The sequence below is a fragment of the Balaenoptera ricei genome, chromosome 10 (assembly GCF_028023285.1).
Source record: "Balaenoptera ricei isolate mBalRic1 chromosome 10, mBalRic1.hap2, whole genome shotgun sequence".
NCBI classification, from domain to species: Eukaryota; Metazoa; Chordata; class Mammalia; order Artiodactyla; family Balaenopteridae; genus Balaenoptera; species Balaenoptera ricei.
Window position 1 is genome coordinate 13347641 of NC_082648.1, and position 23328 is coordinate 13370968.

The window sequence follows — 23328 nt, forward strand, 5'->3', positions numbered from 1 at the left end:
GAAATAATATCTTTGTGAAATGCATACAGCAAGGTCTGCATATAACTGACACTTAATAAATGTTAATTTCTTTCCTTCCTCCTTTCAGTAACCTGATTTAAATGCTTCATTTGAGATTCATAGCTCTCCTACCTGAGTTAATTTTTAAAACACATTAATTTTCATGATACCTGAAGGAAAAAATGCCTAACAACTATATTCTAACTTTGGCTTTTCTACCACTTTTTCATATTTATCTAATAACTACTCAAATTATTATTACCCTCAAATTACAGACAAGGAAACAGAGACACAGAGAGGCTGAACTGTTTGCATAAAGTCATGTAAAGGAGACAGAATAAATATTTGTTGAATGAATGGGTGATTGGAGATTGGGCCCCGGATCTGCACATGCTCAATACTTTGTTCTCATAACAATGTCTGCATCAAGACTAAAATTTGCATTTCTACTTCTTGGGAATTGTGGATAAAAATGAAATCAACTTGCTGTTTCCAGGAAGGGACACAGTGTCTTTCAAAATTGTTGAGAAATCTCTATGCATTGTTCACCTGAACTGCAGGAGAACGGGCCTGGGTGATATTTGGGATAACAAGCTTTCTTATAAGGGTGATTTCATTCTCTTGAAGAGCATTGGGAGGTAAAAACCCATCAAGATAGTGTGTTCTCATGATGATTTCAATGAATTATCATGGAAATGAGTTTTAGAAGAGAGGCAATGCTTTGTGATAATAGCCCGATAATGCCATTAGCTCTGAACTGTAATTGTAATAGCATTAGTCAAATGAATATATCTGATATTAATTTGAGTGTCAAATATTTCTATAAGGTTCTTCTTGTTAATTAAACATCAGCCATGGTATTATTAATTCAGTATTAGCCAGTTCTTGCACATAGTAGGAACCTAATGTGTTTTTGTGGACTGAATTAATAAATCAAGCTCTAAGTGGAGCTATTTCAGAGTGAAATATTGAATTTAAATAACATCATGGATATAGCAGGAACTGATTTTTGCCCCAAATCTGCTTGCTTGTACAGTCTGTCCTTTAATTTGCACCTCCAATTAGCTAATGGTGTAGACTTATTAATATCAAAATTTGAGAAGAAAACTTTTCTCATTTTTTGCATATTTATAGGGAAATAGCCTATAAGATTTACCCTAAATTACTTAAAATCAAGAATAGAGTTTGTGCCTTTCTTCTTGTTTCTTATGGTCTTTAGACCATTTTAAAATCTACCAGACAGTTTCATGCCTGCCTTGAGCACCTGAATAGCACTGGGCAAAATCATGCTTTAGGTGGTTTGAAATCACCCTTCACGATCACCAGTGTCAACTGGGTACTCAACACTGCCACCCTTCTTAACATTTCTCTTCTAAATCATCTTTTCTAGCTCTCGAAATAACAAATTCCTATCCCCCTGTCTTTCCTACTCTTTATTCTCATCTTAAGCCACTTTTGCTTTCATGAATAGTTTGCTGCCTACTTTATAAAGAAAGTTGGGAGCCTTGAAAGGAAGGCTCCAGGATATTTCTGACACCAGAACTACACATCTGCTTGCACCTGCACCCACGCTCTCCTTTCTTCTGTTTCAGTGCAGGAAAGAAGTATCCACCCTCTCTAAGAAGTCAACCTCCCTTTGTCTCTTGCATTTTTAACTTCTCCATTTGTGCCAGATAATTTCATCAGTAAAACATGATCAAGTATCTCTCAAAATTTAAAAAAATGTATCTTGAACCCACATCTCAGTTTCCCAGGTAAAACACAGGACTCACAGTTAAATTTGAGTTTCAGAACAACCATGAATTATTTTTTTAGAATAAGCATGTCCTAAATATCGCACACATAATTTTGTAAAGTATAATTTATGCAAAGTACATCCATAATATTGCATGGGACATACTTATTCTAAAACAAATTTAGTTTACCTGAAATTCAAACATAATTGGGTGTCTTATATTTTTAAGTGCTAAATCTGGTAAATCTACCCACAGCTTCCTCCAAACCACCACTTTATTTCTTAAATCTTCAGAGAAAGTTCTTCAAAAGAGTTGTTTAGATGTGATGCCTTTATTTCCTCACTTACTAGATATTTTTGACCCTACTCCAATCTGGTTTTCTGTCCCTTCTCACTGCTGAAATGACTCTTGCTAAAGTTACCAGTGATGATCTCTTGTTAGATCTATGGATACTTTCCATTCCTCACTCTACTTGATCTCACAGTAGCATTTTACACAATTTATCATCTCCTGTTTGAATCAGTCCTCTCTCTTATCTTCAGTACACACACACACACACACACACACGCACACACGTGTATGTATGTATATATCTCCCTCCACCCTCTGGCTGGCCTTTTCCTTCTCCGGCTGGCCATTTCTCCTCCATTTAACCTCTATTACTGAGGCTTTTCAGGTCTAGTTGCTGGGGTCCTTTTTCTCCTCGTTCTTAATATTCACACTAGATAATTTTATTCACTTCCATGGGCTCAAATGCTATTTTTGTGCCAAAGATTCTCATATTTATATATCTAACCCAGATCCTTTTTCTGAGATCCAGCTATTTCCATTCGGATGTCTCACAGGTAGGTCAAACTTAATGTGTTAAAAAATGAATGGCTGAAAAGTTTTTCAACCTCTTTGTCTTCTAGTGTTCTCCATTTAGTAAATAGAATCTTTGCCCACCCAGTTGCTTTTGGCAGAATCTGGGATGCTTCCTTGATACCACTCCTCTCTTCTGCATCCTACCACCTCCTGACTTTATCAAAACCATCACTAAGCACTATTGATTCTACCTCTGAAATCAAGCTTATATCTATCCATTTCTCTCCACCTGCCTACTTCCTCACTAGTTCATCACCACTAGACTTGCCTGAGTTACTTCATTTGAACCCTTCCGGCTTCTCCCAAGCCATTCTTCTTTCCTTTTCAAATTACATTGCATCCACAGTGATCTTAAAACACAAATAGCTCATGTCACTTGCTTGATGCCTTTATAATTTCTTATTGCATACAGGTTTAAAAAAAAAAAATCCCTGTAAGCCAAAGGTCCTGCATGATTTTACTTCTACTTTCTCAACCTGACTTCATGTGATACTCCCTGAATATTTTCAGGTTACTGATCTTCTCTGAGTTCCTCTGATGCACCAGGTGATTCCTTACTTCCAGGCTTTGGTATATGTTCTTTCTACCAGAAATTCTTCACTCTTATGCTCACCAAGCCAAATACCACTCATCTTTCTAGTGTCAACTTCAACACCGTTTGCAGGCACTCTTAGCATGAACATGGCTGTGAATCTAACTCTATCTAGACATGTAAGTTTGCCATGCAAAGGGAGCACCACTAACGGCATGGGTCCATGAGGCCAAGAAGAATCTCAGAACGTGGCTTTATTTCATCTCATCCCAATCTGGTCCTGGAATTGAAGCTGATAGGATACCTGAGCTCTGCATTTATGGGACACATTCTTTTCTGAAGAATTATAAAAATGCCAAACCAGAACATCGTGCCCATGATAATCCTAGCCCACTTGGAAAATGTTGAGATCCCACTCAAATTACAATAACAATACAAATCATTATTTTTGTGCACCTTTACTGATCTGGTGCTTTATATCTATTTCCTCTGGTCCTCATAGATATCTTAGAAATTGTTAGTGATACCATTTTAGAGAAGGAGAAATTGAGACTCAGACAGGTTAAGTAATGTGCAGTCAGGGGTGAAAAAAACTTTCTTCTGTCCTTCTAGGTTCTTCTGGCTGGTCTAAGAATGAAATTGACATGAGACAGATTGACAGGAGAAAATCAAATTTAATTTTGTACTTACGGGGAACCCCACATACATGAGAGGTTCAAAAAAAGAAAGATAAAATGAGGTATATACGCCATCCTGATGTAAGAAATGGGATAAGGGCCTGGAGCTTCCAAAGAAAGAGGGTAATTCACAGGCTAATAAGAAAAAGAGCAGACGTTTGGTAATTAGATGTTCGCCCTGCCATATAGATGGGTCCACTTAGGTAAAATTTATCTCTGGTGAAAACTCTTTTTCCGGGAAAAATTCCCAGTTTAAATTTTTCTAGGAAGTTAAAGGAGGGGCAGTAAAGTCTCCACTGACTTTAGCTCAAAAATAATCCAAACTTTAGCTCAAATAAATAATAGGCCAAACTGGCACATCCTGGGGAGAGCTGTTCTGAACCCCTAGTGCTCAAGACCTCACAGTTTATCAAGGGCTGAGTTGAGTTTGAACTCAGGTCGGTCTGACTCCAAGTTCCTCCATTTCTACCTCTCATGAGCCAACAGCAATGGATGCTCCTGTCCCCATCTGAAAAGTATTTTGGGCTTTGCCCTGATACTGTTATGAACCCTAAGGCCTCCGAGCAGCTCTGAGGGTCTCTCTGGAGCCAAAGGTTGAGGGTGTAGAATAAGTTGTTTCTGGGATATGTAACCCTATTGGACGAGGGGGACTCTGCACCTGATTCTGACGGAGGGTCAAGAGCAGCTTTGCCCGTGGAGCACTGGGGGCATGCCATGTTAGCCACGGGAAGAGTGGCACGAAGCCAGTTGACGGTCAAGTAGAATATGGCCTGGATAAAGGTGAATTACGGGGTAGCAGGCCACTTCTTTTCCCTTCTGGGTCTAAAAATCTGTCATCTTGAAACCCATTTGTAGTTAGACCTGAAGCATTGATGTGAATTTGAAGAAACACATCTCTAAGAAAATAGGCACGGACCTGTGAAATCCAGTTGAATAGCCTTCCAGATGCATAAATACTTTCTTCTTTCAAGTTTACTGCAACTGCAAATTCCTGTTTCAAGAACGACTCCTTGATTCATGCTGAGATGGCTGTCAGTGGTCTCAATAATCATAGATATTTAAATGAGAATTTTAAAAGATCACTATTCTAATTTAAAATGCTCTTGGTGGGAATTAAACAGCTAAATTCTCTGCTTCTTTCCTGAACTCTGAAGAGGAAGGACTAACAGGGGCAAGAAGATGTATACCTTGACCTCTTGATTCTGCCCAATTATCCAGTTTCTCTGAGACATTTTCCTTTGGATCTTTCAATCACCTACACATCCATAACTAAGATGTCACTTTTCACTGAATTCTATTTTGTTGTTTTTGTCAAAAGGTAAGCTCGCGCTCATGTGTGTGAGAAAATTGATCTGGTTGCTAATGGCATAGAGTCGAAATAAGCAGTTTGACTGACTTCTTCACTCCCTTTTATTAGCATTGCTACTTTTAGATAAACTATTCCTGAAATGATTAGTGTAGGAAGATGGGTTTAGTCTTGTATCTTCTTTAAAGCACTCAGAGTTAGAGATCCCAGAAGGATCAGTTTTCTCACTTGTACTGAAAATGTCATTCTAACAGTTATCTGTCTGCACAGTCAAGTTTTGAGAAATCTTTTGAATTTACCGCATTCACACCATTCTCCATCATGGTGCTAAAAATGACTAATGCAGCTTGGAGACTGTGATAGCTGATCATCTTTTCCAATCATACGCTAACACTCACACACACACTCACATACACACATGCTCTGCTGACATGAATCCTTAAAGGTTTAAAATATCCTATATACTAAATGGAATGTGGAGGCTTGTGGGATGCTTAAGCATAGAGCTATAGTGTTCTCTTCACTATGGTCGGTTCTGTCAAAGAAATTGGTCTGGTTGTTTGATTAAATAGACCCATCTTATTTCTAACCAAATGTGCGACTATGGCTTTATCTTATATTTAAAATAATCTCTGGCATTAAAATTTCAAATACATTACTTAATTTTATCCTCCCATCATCTCTGAGAAAACTGAAGTGCAGCATTCTCTTTTTTTACGTAGGAGGAAACAGTCTTAGAGTGATGATGACCTACCCAAAGTCATGCAAAAAGTCAAAGGATCACCCTCTCTTAGGGGTCCTAATTAGTCACCATACGCCAGTTTAGGGTCACTAAAACAAATCATCTAGATGAACTTCATTTCCTTTCTTGACGAATGCTAATCTGATGGTTAAAGGGACTGTCACAAACGCAGATATATCCTATTCCTAGAAAAACATGTGACAAAAGTCTCCTGTGATGTCATTCTGGGGATGATGGAGAAGTGTGTGGGCTGAATGATAGTAATTAGGTGAAGTGGGAGATGATTATATCCAAAAGGGGAGGATTAGTTGATTGTCATTAACTTGCAGTGAGATCTCTAGGAATTTTCCACAAGGCTTTGGTTTTGGTCCTGTCCAGTTCAACAATTTTATCAGTTACCTGGAAGAAGTCTAGGAACTTGCTTACTAAATTTGCAGATGACACAAAGCTGGTAAAAAAGTGAAGATTAGTAATTCACTGGATGACAGAATCAAGTTTTTTAAATGTCTGTTATTTAGAATGATGGGTTGACATTTATTAAGGATAGAGATAAAGTCCCCCATTTAATTAGGAAAAGAAATTGTGATAAGATGACTGGAACTGAATTGAGAGAAACTGCCAAAAATAAAAAAAAGCCTCGGGTTTTAATTTACCATAGGTGTGATGCAACTACTGAAAAAGTCACCACAGTCTCTGTTGGCATTAAGAAAGAGAGAGAAAGAAAGAGAGAGAGAAGGTTGATAAAAGTAACGTATCTATCTTGATGTACCCATTTTGAGTATTGCGATTGATTCTGGAAACCATATTTTAAGAAAGATACAGACAAGTTGTTATTTGTCTAACGGATGGAGGGGTTTTGTTAGTGAAAAATCAGGGAATCATGTAACATGAAAAAAACTGGAGTGGTTTGTCTATAAAATAGAAGGGGATCATAATAGCTGTCTTTATTGAGCACTTATTGTGCATATTAATTACTTAATCCTCTCAGAAACATGATGAATTATTTATTGTTGTTGTTTCTGGCATGAAAACTGAGGACACACAGCTAGACTACCTGGATTGGAATTCATATAGTTTGACTACAGGACCTACTCTTTTAAACATTGTACCACATTACTTCTCCAAATATTTATCAAATGTCTGAAGAGTTGCTATGTGGATAGAAAACTAAGCTTATCCTGTGGAATACAGTTATCAACAGATGAGTAGACTCAGGTTACTTCTCAAAGTAGAGAATTTTTCTGGGCACTGGAAGATGATGGTACATCTTCTAGTTTTTGGTACAATGTTAGACAAGATTACCTCTAAGGTGACATCCAACTGTAAGATTCTAATTTATTGGGATGTGATTTGATGTAACACGGTATTACTATGAACAGAAAAAAAAATTTTCAGAAGTAAATCAAATCAATCATCAGTAATTTAAATGGTGTTCTTTTGACATAAGTTTAGAGAATCTCCCCTGCACATCCCATGTTGCTAAGATGTCCTCACCATGTGTTCTTGGTAAACCTCCTTGCATGGGCACCAAACTGCCAAAATTATATAAACTTTTAAAAATCTATCTTTTACTATGTCTAGAATATTATCAATAATATCCTATATGCAGACCTCCATCCAAGGAGATTGTATTGCAGAAGTAAAAAGCCCTTACACTGTGTGACTCTTAGTAGCTGTTTGATGTACTAAAATCAACATTGGTTGCAAATAAAGATCCTATATGCTGCAATGAAGATCCCATGTGCCACAACTGAGACCCGGCATAGCCAAAATAAAATTAAATAAGTAAATAAATATTGAAGAAAAACATTGGCAGTGGTTTCAGAATGCTGGGAGGGTCAGAGCTCTGTCAGATACTAGTGGTGGTGACTGGAGCACTTCATTTTTCTTATTTCTGTCTTAATTATTAAATTTCAAAAATGAGGATAGTAATATCAACTTTATAAGATTGCTGCAATAAACCCAGTAATGTATATAACAGGTCCTACCACACTATGCAGATTCTCAATAAAAATTTAGGTTTTCAGTGAAATGTATTTGCAAGAATAGTTGTGCGTGATAAAGAAATTGCCTGGTCTTTCTTCCTGGTTCCTGGGAGATAAACTCTAAAACCATTGAATTTCCTAAGCGATTGAAGTATGTTTGTTATTCATGGTTGGCCTCTTAAGCCTCACCTGATGGTTTATGTTAATGACATGACTCAGAATGGGAGCTGGCCAGCCAGGAAGACCAACCATATGATTAGAGGGTTGGGGTTTTGAGCCACAGGATATCAGCCCGATCTCTTCAGAGAGAAAAGAGGCTGGAGATTGAGTTCAACTACAATGGCCAATGTTTCAGTCAATCTGCCTACCTAATAAAGCCTCAACAAAAAGTCTGCACACCAAAGCTCAGGTAAGCTTACCAGGGTGATAATACTCTGCGTATTGTCACACACTGATGTGCCAGTTGGGTACCACATCTCTGAGGGTGAAAGAAGCTTCACTTTTGGAACCCTCCCAGACCTTGTTTTATGCCTCTCTCCCTTTATCACATGCCCATTTGTATTCTTTTGCTATAATAAAGCTGTAATCCTAAGTATTGTGCTTTCTAGCAAATTATCAGTTCTGAGGGGGAGTCTGTGGGGAATCTCCATATTTATAGCCAGCTTATCAGAAGTGATGGCAGCCCTGGGGACCTTCAAACTTGTGGCTGATGACTAAAGTGAGAACTGCCTTGTGGAGAACTTAACTTGAAGTTTGGACAGACTCTGGTTCATTTGCTTAAGCACGTATATGAAAAATTTAGACTTATATAAAAGGTAAACTGATAGTAATGTTTGACCTTGCAGTCTTTCTAGAATATGTCAAATGTAATTTGATTATAGACCTTTTTTTTAAGCAAATTTTCAGAAACATTTTCACTGAGTAATGTTGAAGAAAATAAACATGTTCAACAACTAAGATGTTGAGGTAGAGATATAGGTAAGAATTTTCCAAGTTATCTTATAAAATCCTAATACCAGTGCTTTGTTCTTTGTTTGCATTTAAAGAATCTAATCATCAGAGATGTCAACAACTCCTGTAGTTCACACTTAATTGTGACAGTTTGGATTTGAGCCCTTTGAAAACTGGAACCATATCTCACATAATTCCATGTAGCACAGGGCCTGGCACATGGTAAGTATTCAATATATACTTTGGCTTAACTTTCTCAGTCAACTAAGAAAAGAACAGGGTTTGATCTTAACAATCAAGGATTGTAGATTTGTTCCCTAGAACTCTACTATACCTATCATTTAATTCTTCACTCAATTTTATTGCTTCCCTACACCCCTGGAAATTTTGTGATGGTTTGGAAGTTTATTTTGCTTGCCATGGTGTTTCTAGTGCCCAATATGGTAATTGGAACAGAGTGGATCCTCCATAAATATTTTTTGAATGGAAACCCTAGTGTTACAAGGAGTTTCTCATTCATAGAATTTATGTTTTCCATAATGTGAACGTAGGTAAGTAAAATTTATTTGTAGAGAATACAAATGAATATTTCTTTACATTATTTTAAAAGTATAACAATAAGTATTTTTGAAAGCAGAGAAGAATAGGCATGCAGTATTTCCCATAAAATAAGCACAAGCAAATTTAATAAATTTTAAGCTGTATTAACCTCTCAGAACAAATAAAAGGAAAAGTCTGTAGATTTAAAAAACAGCCAAAGACATTTCACTGTGACAACTAATCTTTAATGTTACCCTGTTTGATTTTTCTACCAGCCCATATAAGAGTAGTACGTTTTATGTTGCATGTGAATTTTTCAGATTGATTATTTCTCCTTACCAAACTGTCTATAGGGAAAATTTTCCAAGATCAGTTGTCATTCAACTCACAATTTCTCTTTGGTTGCACAGACACTATTTCTGGATAAAGGATCATCCAGATACCCTGTCCTCTTATATTTACACAGGACTTACCTTTTCTGAGGGTTACCTATGCCAGCTATGACACATTATGGAATACAGCCCTGTTGAAAGACCTAGTAAGAATATAAGGACCAGTTTGTTTTAAAATACACGAAAGAAAGACAGCAGACAGGGTCTCATGAGAAGTGACATTCTGTAATTACCTCCCCCTATCAAAAGAAAAACAATTCCTAGAAATTAATGAATACAGCAAGAGTCTATTTCCTATCTTAATTCTATCTTAATTGCAAAAGTGGATCAATTTAAAAAAAGACTACACTAGCAAAGCCCCTCTCTTAACGTTTTGTCTCTCAGTTCTCTAGTCATCAAATCAATATATATATAAGCATACCATGAAACTGTTTTAACCTTCTGAGATGAGGTAAACCAACTCCACCATCAGAGCCCCCATGAAACAACCAAATACATTGAACAGTGTCAAGCAATTCATAAAGTTTCCTCTGATGGTACTTGGAACAAATCTGTGTGATATTACAGAGACTGAGAAGAAAAAAGGTCAGAATTTAGAACATTCTCTTTAAAATACTTTCATAGATATTCTTCAAATTAGTATTGATCATATCTCAAAGAAAGTTTACCAAAACAGGCAAAATTTCTGTTGGACTTTGTTAAAGTTACTATAGTAAGCTATATTATGATGTTACAATTTACAGATGTCTACAAGGAATAAAAAATGGCAAAATATATTGCTGTAATGGTACAAGGAAAATTTGATTACTGGTGGTTGAGTGTCCCAATATATTCACCCAAATTTCACCTCAATTTGTGTATTTCTTATGAATTTTGGATTGAGCTAAGGCTTGTACTGGATAGTATCATGACAATCTATCAATAAGGTCTATGATTCTGTACTTCTATATACATCATTAGGTTCCCTATAGAAATCTTGAATTTACCATAGAAAACTAGCATGGAGGTTAACAGCATAGGCTCTGGAGTTAGATAAGCTTATACTAAAATCCCGGGTCAACTGTTTACTACCTCTGTGATTTTAGGTATGTTACTTAAACTTCCCAAGCCTCAGTGTTCTTCTCTATAAAATGAGAGTAAGACCATTACTCACTTGCTGGGGTGCTGTGACTGTTACTTGCTGTAATATATGTAAAGTGCTTATTACAATGCTGAATAAGGTTAGCTATTTTTAACAGTATTAATTTTACCAAATCAAATAGCCCCTAACTACTTGTGTAAGGCACTGTGCAAAGCCCTTTATATGCATTTAAATTATACCATTTAAGGAGAGACAATAGCTTAAGCATCGGGTCTCCAAAATGGTTATCTTTTTCCCCCCAAGTCATCGTTGGAGTAATAGTAATAATGGTGGTAAAAGGTTGAACGAAAATCACGGAGCAAAGTTTTTTTAAATTTTCGCTTAAAAATAATTTTTTCAATATCAGAAATAAATGAAATAAGTATATATAATTTTGGACATTCCATATCAACATAACTATGTTAAAATATGCATGGCAATCTAAGGGATAAAGCTAAAATATTTATAGTATTTATTATGATATGATATCTGCGATTTGCTTCATAATTATACCACAAAGAGGAAGAAAGTATGTGAATGAAGGTACAAATGAGACAAGTTTGGCCATGTGTGGAAGATTATTGAAGCTGGAACATGAATACATGGGAGTTTATTGTACTCATCTCTCTCTTTTGTATATGAGTGGCAAAATATTGTAAGTAAACACATTAAATAACATGAACAGTTTTAGCTTTGACTGGCTGAATTATTGGATTTTTACTCTTTTGAACTTTGCAAATTTTTCTACCGTGAGAGCTAGTAAATAAACACTAAAGCTCTTTTAAAAAAGAAATGTGGTGATAGAAAACCGATATACCGTAAACACTAAACTTTTAGTTTCCCTCTCTCTAAGAAGAATGAGATTTTATTACCTTCTCCCTTCCCTCTCAGGAAGACTTCACCCCTGATTTCTCTGTACTTTTACCTCAGTAAAACTCTGCATTTGTCCAGCACTTTTAAATGAACTTACTAACACCTAATGTCAATGTATTCATGTTCCTTCCTGTATTCATTGAACATTTCTGTTTTGCTTTCTGTGTGTTCTTCATGTGTTTTTATTTATCATTTGATAAACATTTAAAGGAGGCTCTGTGCTCCAGATGTGCTGAGTGCTGGGGCTGAGGGTGGGAAAAAGCATCAGTACATCTTTCCTGGATTTTAAGCTCTGGGAGGGCAGAAAGCAGAGATATGCACAATACTAAGGGCGGTGCTCACTGGGCACTTAATACCACAAATAGTTACTGGAGATGAAGGTAATGATGGTGAGAAATAAAATACTGTGAAGAAGGGCTTCAAATATCGTCACCAGGAGGCCGTGGGTACCAGAGCTCTCTTGTGCAGTGCAAACCACCAGCAGGAGCCCGAGGCCAAGCTCGCAAGGTTTGTTCAGGAAGATCCAAAGGAGAGTACGAGGAAAATGCTGAAGAGGCTTTGGGAAGAAATGATTCATGGTTATAAAAAGGATGTGGCTTATGAACTTTCCTCTTTATAAATATGAGGAGACAAACAATGGGCAGAAAGACGAAGTAGGCCGATTTCTTTCACTGAGAAAAAGCAGAAACTCTACAAGCCCATTATTACTTTGCTAGTTAATTATTAATCCTGTGCTTTTCTCTTGCTAGAACTTCTGGTGTGGTATATAATTCATGAACACACTTTGCCAGCTCTCTCTGCTGGTGAATCTCTCTTTGGTGTCATTTTCATCGTTTTGAAAGTCTCCGGTTCCCTTTTATAGGACTTAGCACTTCAAGTCCTCCGATCTCCAATTCCAGGCGTCTGCTTGCATGTTCTGATCTTTTTCGACTTTGGTGATCATCAGCTTGATTTTTTAGGCTCCATGATACTTCTTTCGGCATGTTGTAGTATAGATATGATCAACAAGTCTGCCACTATTCTAAAATTCTCATTTTACTGTGAAGACACTGTAAAAAATATTCAGTGCACGGAAAGCTGGTCTTCTTGCCAAAGAGAGCTGAAATGTGTCTCCAGGTGGAGGGTGATTAGTGTTTTGCAAAGACGCCCCATCACAGCATATGCAGAATATGCAAACTCTAGGGCCAGAACTGCCTTCCTGAGGCACCTGGTACTAGGGACTCGTTTGCTGGAAATTTCTTTTACTCCAGTTGTTCTTAAACAGTTAAAATGTGTTTATTGCATTTGGTGAGGGGTTATTTTGAACATGTGGAGAAGCACCACAGACCTAGAAAATGGAACTTTATACTATTTCCATTTTCAGGTCATTTTTCCTTCCTCATCCCTAAAAAGCTTCAGCTTTGAATTTCATGTTACCCAGTTATATCACCTAATATTTCTCTTTTGTGCTGTCAGCCACCAATCTCTAAGACGTTTTCCTCTGTTTTTCAAAGTCATCAGCTCCCCTCTAATGGTCACGCTCTCCAGTTCCACTTCTACCTTAATTCTCGGCAATTTTAACACACACATACATATAGATCATCCTCCCAACCTTCCATCCTGCCATCTCTTGGTTTCCCAGTTCCTTGACCTCCTTTCCAATGTCCTTGTCCTCCACTTGACATCAGCCACTCACACCCATGGTCACACCCTGAATCTTGCACCCCAGACCAGGGTCGTTGAACTACAGTCAGGTAAGGTCCAGCCTGCCACCTATTTATAAATAAAGTTTTATTGGAACATAGCCACACCCATTCACTGTATATTGTCTCCGATTGCTTATACACCACAATGACAGAGTTGAGTAGTTGTAACAGAGAGTAGAGTGTAAAACCTAACCATTTACTATCTGACACTTTTAAGAAAAAGTTTGCCAACCCATGCCCCAGAGTAATACTTGTCACCACTCCATAATCTCAACTTCGTGCCTTCCCCTCTGACTACCACCTTCCATCTTCCCAGCTTACTCTTGACTACTCAACCACCAGAATGCTTGTCCTCCTTCAAGGCCTCCACTCCATTACTCCTTTTATTATTTTCACCCCTTTCATGCCCTTCATGTTCTCACTACTCTTTTTACTCAAGTTAAGCTCCACTGGATGAGTTAAGTTCAACTGTCAGAATCATATTCTTCCACATTCCCTCATTTCTTTGACTGTCTCTTGCTTTCTGGAAATTGATTGGCAAAACAATTCTTTATCTGCTGTCTCTGCTCCTATATCCGTGCAGTCTAATGTGGCTGGAGAAAACCTTATAACCCCGTTGACCAACCCGTTTTAAATTCCTGCCCACAAACCTCAAATGACCTCCTTATGCTCCGTGGTAACTTCTATATTATCTCCCTGGTTCCTTCACTCCCTGTTGTTCTAGACAACGACTACACGCCTTTCCCCTCTCTTCCAACCCCCAAAATGTCCTCCTTCATCCTCAGCTCATGGCTTGGCATCCTACTTCACTAAAGATATCGAATCAGCTGGAAGAGAATTCCCGTCGAATCGCCACACCATATTTACATACCCGTGAGTTTCTGCATCCATACACTCTGCCTTCCAGACTGTTCCCATTGAGGAACTATGCTTGCTACTATCAAAGACAAATTCTCAACTTGTATTTTCCTGACACCATCAACTTTCCTTCTCTGTTGAATCATCCCCACCAGAGTAATCTGTGATGCCATCATTTTTCTTCCTTAAAAGCAATACAAATAAAAAACCCTTTCTTAACCCCATTCCTTTGTCAGCTACTATTTCATTTCTCTGTTTCCCTTTGTAGCAAAGTTTTTCAAATGAATCGTCTCCAATTCCTCTTGTCCCGTTATCCCTTAAACTTATTCTGGTCAGGCTTTTGAACGTTCCCATTCTGGGCATACAAAAAGCTCTTGCCAAAATCACCCATAACCCACAGATTGTTTAATCCAATAGGCAATTCTCAGTCCTCAGCTTGTTTGATCCATCAGCAGCATTTGACACAGTTGATCATTCCCTCCTCCTGGATACCTTTTCTTCACTTGACTTCTAAGATGTTGCATTCTTGGTTTTCTTCTTTTCTCAGGTTCTTTTCTATCTCCTTTGCAAATTTCTCATCTTCTCCTGAATGCCTTCATAATGGAGTGCCTCAGGGCTCTCAGTTCTTGAATCCTCTTCTCTGTCTACACCGACTTCCTATGTACCCTGACTCCCTTGGTGATCTCAACTAGTCCCATTACTTTAAATACCACTGAAATGCTTATGACTGTCAAATTGCATCTGCCCCTACTTCAGTACCAAATCATAGGCTTGGATATCCAATGCCCTATTTGATATCTCTGTTTGAAAGCTCATCCTCAACATGTCCAACATGAAACTCGTGATCTTCTCCTCAAAGCTTGCTCCACCGGTAGCCTGTTATCTCTCCATAGATGTCAACTCCATCCTTCCAATTGCTCGGGTCAACAACTTTGATGTCATCGCTAACTCCCCTCTTTCTCTCTCGCTCTAGTGGTCTGTCTTCAAATATGACTGAACTTTGACTATTTCTCATTACCTATACTGCTTCTTCCTGTTCTGAGACACTCATTTGTCTTCCTTAGATTATTACCTCCATGCATCTATCCTTTTCCTCACTATAGTATATTCTCTGCAGCAGAGAGAGGGTTTTTTTTTTTTTAAGTGTGAGTAATATCATGTCACTCCTTTTCCCCTGTCACTCAGCGCCCAAGTTGTAGTCTTTACAATGGCCACTTTGACTCATCTCTTACCAGTTTCTCTCTTCCTCATTCCTCCAACTGCATGAGACCCCTTGCACTTTCTTGCCGGACACACCTCCCATCTTTGCATTTACTGACTGCTTTTCCAGCAATGATGTTCTTTACATATATCCATGTGGATGACTCCCTCAACTCTTTCAAGTCTCTGCTCAAATGTCACCTCTCACTGGGATCTATCCTGACCAATCTCTTAATGCTGCAACCTGCTCCCTCCCTACTTGGCATTTCTGATCCCCCTTTTCCTTTTCTATCTTTTCTTCTTTAGCACTCATCAACTTCTAACATGCTCTATGATTTATTTATTACATTTATTGTGTATTACCTTTCTCCCCTTGGTAGAATATAAGTTCTACAATGGCAGAAATATTTTCTTTCTTTTTTTAAAGCTGATGTGTCTTAAGTTCCTAGAGCAGTGTCAGGCATATTGTAGACACCCACACAGTATTATTTGAATAAACAAAAACAAGTTATGAGATAGCTGGGGTATACACTGCCATGATTAAGACATAATTTGAAGTGTTTTCTATTTTTTTTTTTCTTGCAGATCATCTTCAATGTTCAACATGACTTTTAGTGGGGTAAAAAATGTCCACTGAAATTTGGGTATTGATCCACTGTGCTTGCTTTCTCAGTGCTAACAATGTAGGACACTGTCAGTAATTTGAATAATATATTTTTATTATACTCAAATAGAAATGGCTATAGAGTTCATTCATTCATTAGTTTATTCAATCAAAATATACTTATTTATCACCTACCATGTATGTGTACTTTTCAGGAGGGAAGAACACAGAAGAATACATAGATGAACAAGAAAGATCAGAATATGTACTTCAAGGCTGTACATTCTCATGGTGAGAGGCAGGCAATAAACATACACTTATAAATAAGAAAATTTTTGATTCTCACAAGTGTTATTTTAAAAAAATGGAACAGGGTAATGGACTGGAAAATGATGGGATGACCAGGGAATCCTCTCTGACGAGATGATCTTTGAGAAAACTCAATAATGAGGAGAAGCCAGCTGCTTGAAGAGGAAAGAAAAGAGATTCTAGACCGAGAGAAGCAGTTCAAAGGCCTTGGGGCAAAAATAAGTTTGACACCTTAGAAACACAGAATGAAGATCATCAAATTTCTAGTGAAGCGGTCAGGGGAAAGAATGTTATAGAATGTGATTGGAGCAGTACACGGAGGCTGAATCATGTGGAGTCTTACTCACCATTTAAGGAATTTATCTCCAAATTCCTATTGTGGAATTTTAAGCAGGAGGACGATAGGACTGATGTTTTAGAAAGAGCAGGATAGCTGTTAAGAGAATGGGCTCGGGCAGGAGAGGAAGCAGGGAGACAAGTTAGGAGGCTCAGAAAGAATTGGGATTAGAGGACTTCCCTGGCGGTCCAGTGGTTAAGACTCCATGCTCCCAATGCAGGGGGGATGGGTTCAATCCCTGGTTGGGGAAGAACTTGCATGCCTCGTAGCGTGGCCAAAAAAAAAAAAAAAGAATTGGGATTAGAGACCAGGTGGATAGCAAAGGAGATAGTGAGACAGAGCCAGATTGATTTGTCATTTTTTCATGTTTTAAAATTTTATTTTTAGTAAAGTACAGTTGATTTACAATGTTGTATTAATTTCTGCCGTACAGCAAAGTTTATTCAGTTATACATATAAAGACATTTTTTAATGGTTTTTTTTCCATTATGGTTTATCTCAGGATATTGAATATAGTTGCCTGTGCTATACAGTAGGACCTTGTTGTGTATCCATCCTATATGTAATAATTTGTATCTGCTAACCCCAAACTTCCAGTCCGTCCCTCCCCCACCCCCTCCCCCCCGGCAACCACAAATCTGTTCTCTAGGTCTCTGAGTCTGTTTGTGTTTCATAGATCAATTCATTTGGAGACAGGGCCAGATTTAGATTATATTTCAGAGTAAAGACAAAGACTTGCTGTTGGATTGGAGGTGAGAAGTAAGGAGAAGAAAGGGACCCAGGATGACTGGTGAGAAAGACACGATTCTGCTCACTTTCCCAGGTCTCCTGGTGCTCACATTGTGGAAGGTGTGGTAGAAAGAGTTATAAGCCGGACATCTGTGCTTGAGCCCTGAGTCTTGGACTATTAATTTATGTGAAAGATAGTAACAATAATAGCACACGTTACTGCTGCTAGTACTGAGTGCTGTCTATATATTCGACACTCTGCTTTTTTCCTCTATGTGAAATATTTCACTTGGTCCTTACAATATCCCTTCCCCATTTTATAGATGATGAGAAAGGCTCAGAAATGCAGAATAATTTTTTCAAGGTCACACAACCAGTCAGTGGCTGAAGTGGGTTTGAATTCAGATCTGCCTGACTTTAAGACCATAGATATTAACAGCTATGCTGTACTGCCTTCCAGAAGAATGATTCTTGATTTTACAGTTCAAAACACCCTTTCACATTTTATGTCATTTAATTCTCAAGAAGTAGGCTTCATTCCCATTGACTGTTACACTGATGCTGTGATATAAGGAAGAATTATAATTATTTCCATTTTAAAGATCTAAAAGGTGAAGCTTAGTGGTTAAATGAATTTTTAAGGTCACATATGTAGTAAGTGACAAAGCTGTAAATCAAAACAAAGTCTTCTGGTCCCTACCCCATGAGCTCTGTAGAGGATAAGTCAGTTGACTTAGTTTGACCTCAGTTTCCAGATGGGTAAATCAGGGATGGGTGGACTAAATGATTTATACTATGTGATCTGCCTTTTTTTTTTTTTTTTTTTTTTAATAAATTTATTTATTTATTTATTTATTTTTGGCTGCATTGGGTCTTCGTTGCTGTGCACGGGCTTTCTCTAGTTGCGGCAAGCGGGGGCCACTCTTCATCACGGTGCGCGGGCCTGTCACTGTCGCGGCCTCTCTGGTTGCGGAGCACAGGCTCCAGACGCGCAGGCTCAGTAGTTGTGGCTCACGGGCTTAGTTGCTCCGCGGCATGTGGGATCTTCCCGGACCAGGGCTCGAACCCGTGTCCCCTGCATTGGCAGGCGGGCTCTCAACCACTGCGCCACCAGGGAAGCCCGATCTGCCTTTTTAAGTCTATGGTTGTAAGTGCCTCTCTGGCTTTTGTGTGTTGAACCACAATTGCTTAGCTGGTTGGGGATTTCCTGACTGTGTTCACTCATCACCTTCATACATTACCTTTCTTCACATCTAGCCTATAAAATTCTGGCTGACTACTTCCAACAATTTTCTGGAAACATCAGGGAAGTCACAAATATTTGTGTGGTGGCATTCTTTTATACTTCTTTTGTATTCCTTGTAGTGTTAAACAAACAGTGATAGCCACATTTTAGAATCTCATAAAACCTTTTATTTCATGTGGAATGAAATGACTTAAAATTATAAAAAACAAGTCTAACATATATATGACTACTCACACAAACAGTTTTATTTTGACTTTTTTCAAAGAACTGCCTTAGTATCATATATAAGTATGTGTATGTGTGCATGTATATATATAAAATATATATTTCTTTAAGGAATTTAAGAATAACTGAAGATAATAGAATCATTGAAGATTTTAAACAAGTGAAATGGTTAGAATTGTCATTTAGGATAATTACTCAAAAGGTTGTGAATTGAGTAGCTAGAATGGGAGAGATGTTAAAGGTAGGAAGAGTTAGGAAGTTATAAAAATAATCTTGGTAAAGTATAATTGGTGCTTGAGTTACAATCAGGATTCCCCGTACAGGGAACTATAAGGAAGATAGAAATATAGGATGCAGTAGATCACACTGATAAATACACACACACACACATATTTCTGTGCAAGAAGTCACAGAAATATTTTGATGAATTTTAAAGTGGCTAGTTTAATTAATATCAGCCATCTAGATATGCCAGAAAACGCTTGATTTTTAATAAAGTTACTTTGAACCTGTCTTATGAAACACTAGTGATCCCACTTAATTTAGTGTAATTTAATTTAAAGACATTGAGTTGTCTGGAAAATTGACTCAAATTTTCATTGCATTTGCATGCTTATATACTCTCAAAGTACATTAGAAATGTCATTTTTGGACGGAGTATATATGTGAGTTTATCTATGAATGAGAGGGAACGGGGTGGGAAGAGGGAAGGGAGAAGAGGAGAGTTTGCATCTGCATATATCAGCTGTGTCTTCTAGATTTTAGCAAAGTTTTTTCCTCCTGTCGTGTATCTGACCAAATGATTACTGCCTTTAACCAGGTTAGTAAATCTTCTGTTCCATTCTATCTATATTCAGGTAGAATTAATCATAGTCTGTATGTAGTAAAGGAAGGAAGAGTAATTATACATTTTTTAAAAATGAGGGTGATGCATAGGCTTGTTCTGAAGCATTGCAGGAAATCTCCAGGGTGGGACTAGATCTCCAGCTGCCTGAGGTGATGTGTTCTGTGTGAAGACTCAGTATGTTCTAACAGGTGGTGAAAAAATTGTTACTCACGGGCTGGGTTGACCAGAGTTTCACCCACTCCAAGTAAAACGTATTGAAGAACGAGGTGGAAACAGGGCATGGAGGAAACGGTGACAACTTTGCCTGAAAGAGGCTGCTCGAGTGGATGGAAGTGCTTTCTGTGTATTTCAAAGAAGCCAGCTACCATCACAGACAATGCAGCAGAAAGATTGCCAGCAACTGAAGAAAAAGAATGAAAACGAAAAAAAAATTTAAAAGAGCCCCCAAATCAGTGTAATAGGCTATAGCATTTCTTACACATGGGCAGTAGAGGATGTATCCTCAACATCTGTTGTTTTTGCTGTTGTTCTGGGGATATCCAGATGCCAGCTAACTGTGTTGTGTGATTTTCCTGTGCTCAGGCTCTGGTCTCTCAGAAATGGCTACATTAGTTCCCTATTTCCTGACTTACTGGTTACACAGCCTCAGTTGTTTAACCTCATTATCTCTTTCCTCAGCTCTAAGATGGGGTTAAAGACACTTAACTTTGTAGGATGGCTATGAGATTTAAAGACAATGTACAGTTGTTATTGTAACGGTTCCTGGTAGCAATTAATAGCAATTATTATTGAAGCTAAAGTAATGGTTTTGGACTTTTATCCTCAGATAAGTTATATTATTCTGATAACTTTTTAAGATATATCTGAATCAAAAATGATTTGGAAAATTTTAAATAAAATGATCTCTTTATAAGATTTTACTTATTATTGAAAAACAGTTTTGAAATAACCTGTAAGCATTATCAGTCCTCAGTTTTCTGACATTTCTCTAATCTTTTCAGAAAAAGTAAAGCAGCTATTACAGAATTAAAGACTAGAAACTTTTGCTTAGGAAAAAAATATTAAAGGTGAATTAACTAGGAAACAAATATAAATGGAAGCAATTATTCAGATAGTGGGTCAACTTTTCTCTTTTACTTTTAAGGAATTATCTAGGAAATTTTGGTTGAAAATGAGTAGAGATTTTGTTACAATTTTGTTACAGTTTATATCTACTGCAACCATTCCATTTCTCAATTTATCATTCATATTACTGGACTTAATCCCATTGTTAGAGCAGAGGCAAACTTTAGCTTGATGGAATTTACTTGAAATTTAGAGATAGTCACCTTTTACTAACTTGCATAAAATTTCAGATAAGGCAAAGCTTTCAATTCAGAAAAATCAATCTAATGTTTAAATAGCTTAGTGTTTGTTTTGGTTGATAGAGAAACTGGTAGGTAGATTTTTTGATTGTATCTCAGCATTTAAATGTATCCATAAAATCTGCTCTTTACTGAGACCTCAAGAAATAGAAGGTGTAAAAAAGGAGGAAATATGAATAACTGAAAATTTGAGGAATTTTAAAATTTATTCCTACTTTAAATTAGACTCCATGAAGGCCCATTCATAATGAAGTAGAGATTTTGGTTCTGTTAACAGTTCATATTTTAAAAAGGAATTTTAATATTATCTACCTTTAAGATAAAATTCATCACAGGATTTATCTAGATTACTTGGCACATTAAGACTCACCAGAAAGAGACCTAAAATGTCAATTCAATTTAATATTTACTCTGTTACCACTATATGTAAAGCAGTTTGCTAGGGCAGTTGGGGGGTGTAAGATAAAAAATACTTGTTCTCAGTCATTGCAGACTCATATTCAATTCTATAAGAAGAAGAATTTACTTCTAGCTGGAGAAGTGAGATAAATCATTTCGTGCTTGAAAGAAAGAAGTGTTTCAATAGGAGGTGAAGGCAGTACAAATGGCCTGAGCAAAAGCACAGAGTTGTGAGGGTGTCAGAAAAATTTTCAGAATGGTGAGAAACTCAAGTTATTTGGGCATCAGGGGAGAAGATAGATTGGGGTCAGATCATAAGAGGCATTTAATATATTTTTAGGAATTTGGAAATTACTCTGAAGATAAAGGAACCATTGAAGATATTAGACACAAGTGAAATGATTAGAATTGGAATTTAGGGTGATTACACTAAAGGCCATGTGTGCTGGTTGACAGAATGGGAGTGATATTGAAGGTAGGAAGATAAGGAATTAAAAAATAATCTTAATAAAGTATAAAGGAGTTTTGAGTTACAATCAGGGGTCCCACTTCTAGGAAATATAGATGGCAGAAACATAAGATGCAATAGATTCCACTGATAAAAACCATAGCAACTGAAGCAGGGATCAAGGAGGAAGCAGATTTCAATGTTGACTATGAGTCTAGGGGACTGGAGAGATGCTAGTAACAATAATAAAAATAAGACTCACAGTAGATATGGAGAAAATAAATTTGATTTTGGATTGAGTGAGAGGTGCAAAGAGATAATCTAAAGAGAAGTGGTCAGAAAACAACCAAAAGTGTGAGTTATAGGTCACATTGGTTGAGTCAAGAGAGGAAGATTTATGAAACCATCTACACAAAGTTGGAATTTAGGGTCAAGTGAAACTGAAAGATAATTGGGGAGAGAAAGAAGAGAACATCTAAGCAATGTCTTCATATTTGCATTTGGGGGCAAGAAAGAGAAGTAAAACCACTGAAAGAAAAGTCAGAAAGATAGGTCACTACACTTTGAAACAAACACAACATTGTAAATCAACTATACTTCAATGAAAAGAAATAAAATTTTAAAAATCACAAAAAAAGAAAGATAGTTCACATCTAAGGGAAGGTTTCAAAGAGGATACTCAAAACAGACCTTTTTATCTTTTCCCCTAATTCTTCTCCTTCATTCTTCTTCAACTCCTCCAGTACCTTCATGTACTCAGAGCAGAAATCTGGGGTCCCTTCTCTTTCCCCCAGCCTCTAAATATATTATTAAGGTCTCTGAAAATTATTTCCAGAATATATTGTGATTCAACCTGCTTCTCTCCATAGCCACTGCTATCATTCTAACCTAGGTTATTAACCTTTTTAACCAGACTGTATGCAATACCATATTAGCTGGTCTTTCTGTTCCCACTTTTGCCCATCTGTAACCTACTAAGCACCTAACAGTCGGTGATCTTAGATAAATGCAAATTCAATGTTACTCTTCTGCTTGACTTCCTTCTATAGATTTCCACGCCCTTAGGATGAAATCCAAAATCCTTAACATGGCTTGTATCTTCTTGCCTGTGCTCATCCCTGCACTTTAACTGCTTGCTGCTTTCTCATCTCTGAGCACATTTCAACCACATCCATCTTCTTTGTTTTTCTTGACCACCTTAAACTTTCTCAACTTAGAGCCCCTGCTTTGTTCTTCTCTCTGAAACATTTTCCCCTACTCTTCACCTGCCTATTTATCCTTCAGGTGTGCATTTCATAATCTAAATTAGACCCTGCCTGTTAATCTCTCTATAATACCCATTTAATTCACCACACTTAC

General features: G+C 37.4%; 2 protein-coding genes across 8 annotated transcripts in view; one reads left to right on the forward strand and one right to left on the reverse strand.

Moving 5' to 3' along the window:
- The window catches only part of MGST1 (microsomal glutathione S-transferase 1), a 413587-nt gene that overhangs the window by 151677 nt on the left and 238582 nt on the right, over positions 1-23328 (forward strand). For 4 of the 7 annotated variants that reach the window (XM_059935378.1, XM_059935381.1, XM_059935380.1 and 1 more), the window contains exon 2: positions 8889-9015. The exons of the other annotated variants lie outside the window; for them this stretch is intronic. The gene's annotated coding sequence lies outside the window, so the exon portion shown is untranslated. The remainder of the gene's footprint in view (positions 1-8888; positions 9016-23328) is intronic. 7 annotated transcript variants of the gene reach the window in all.
- SLC15A5 (solute carrier family 15 member 5) overlaps positions 1-23328 on the reverse strand; it is a 93039-nt gene that overhangs the window by 18073 nt on the left and 51638 nt on the right. The window contains 2 exon segments of the mRNA XM_059935375.1: positions 10164-10295; positions 19970-20158. Coding sequence (XP_059791358.1) covers positions 10164-10295; positions 19970-20158 — 321 coding nt within the window.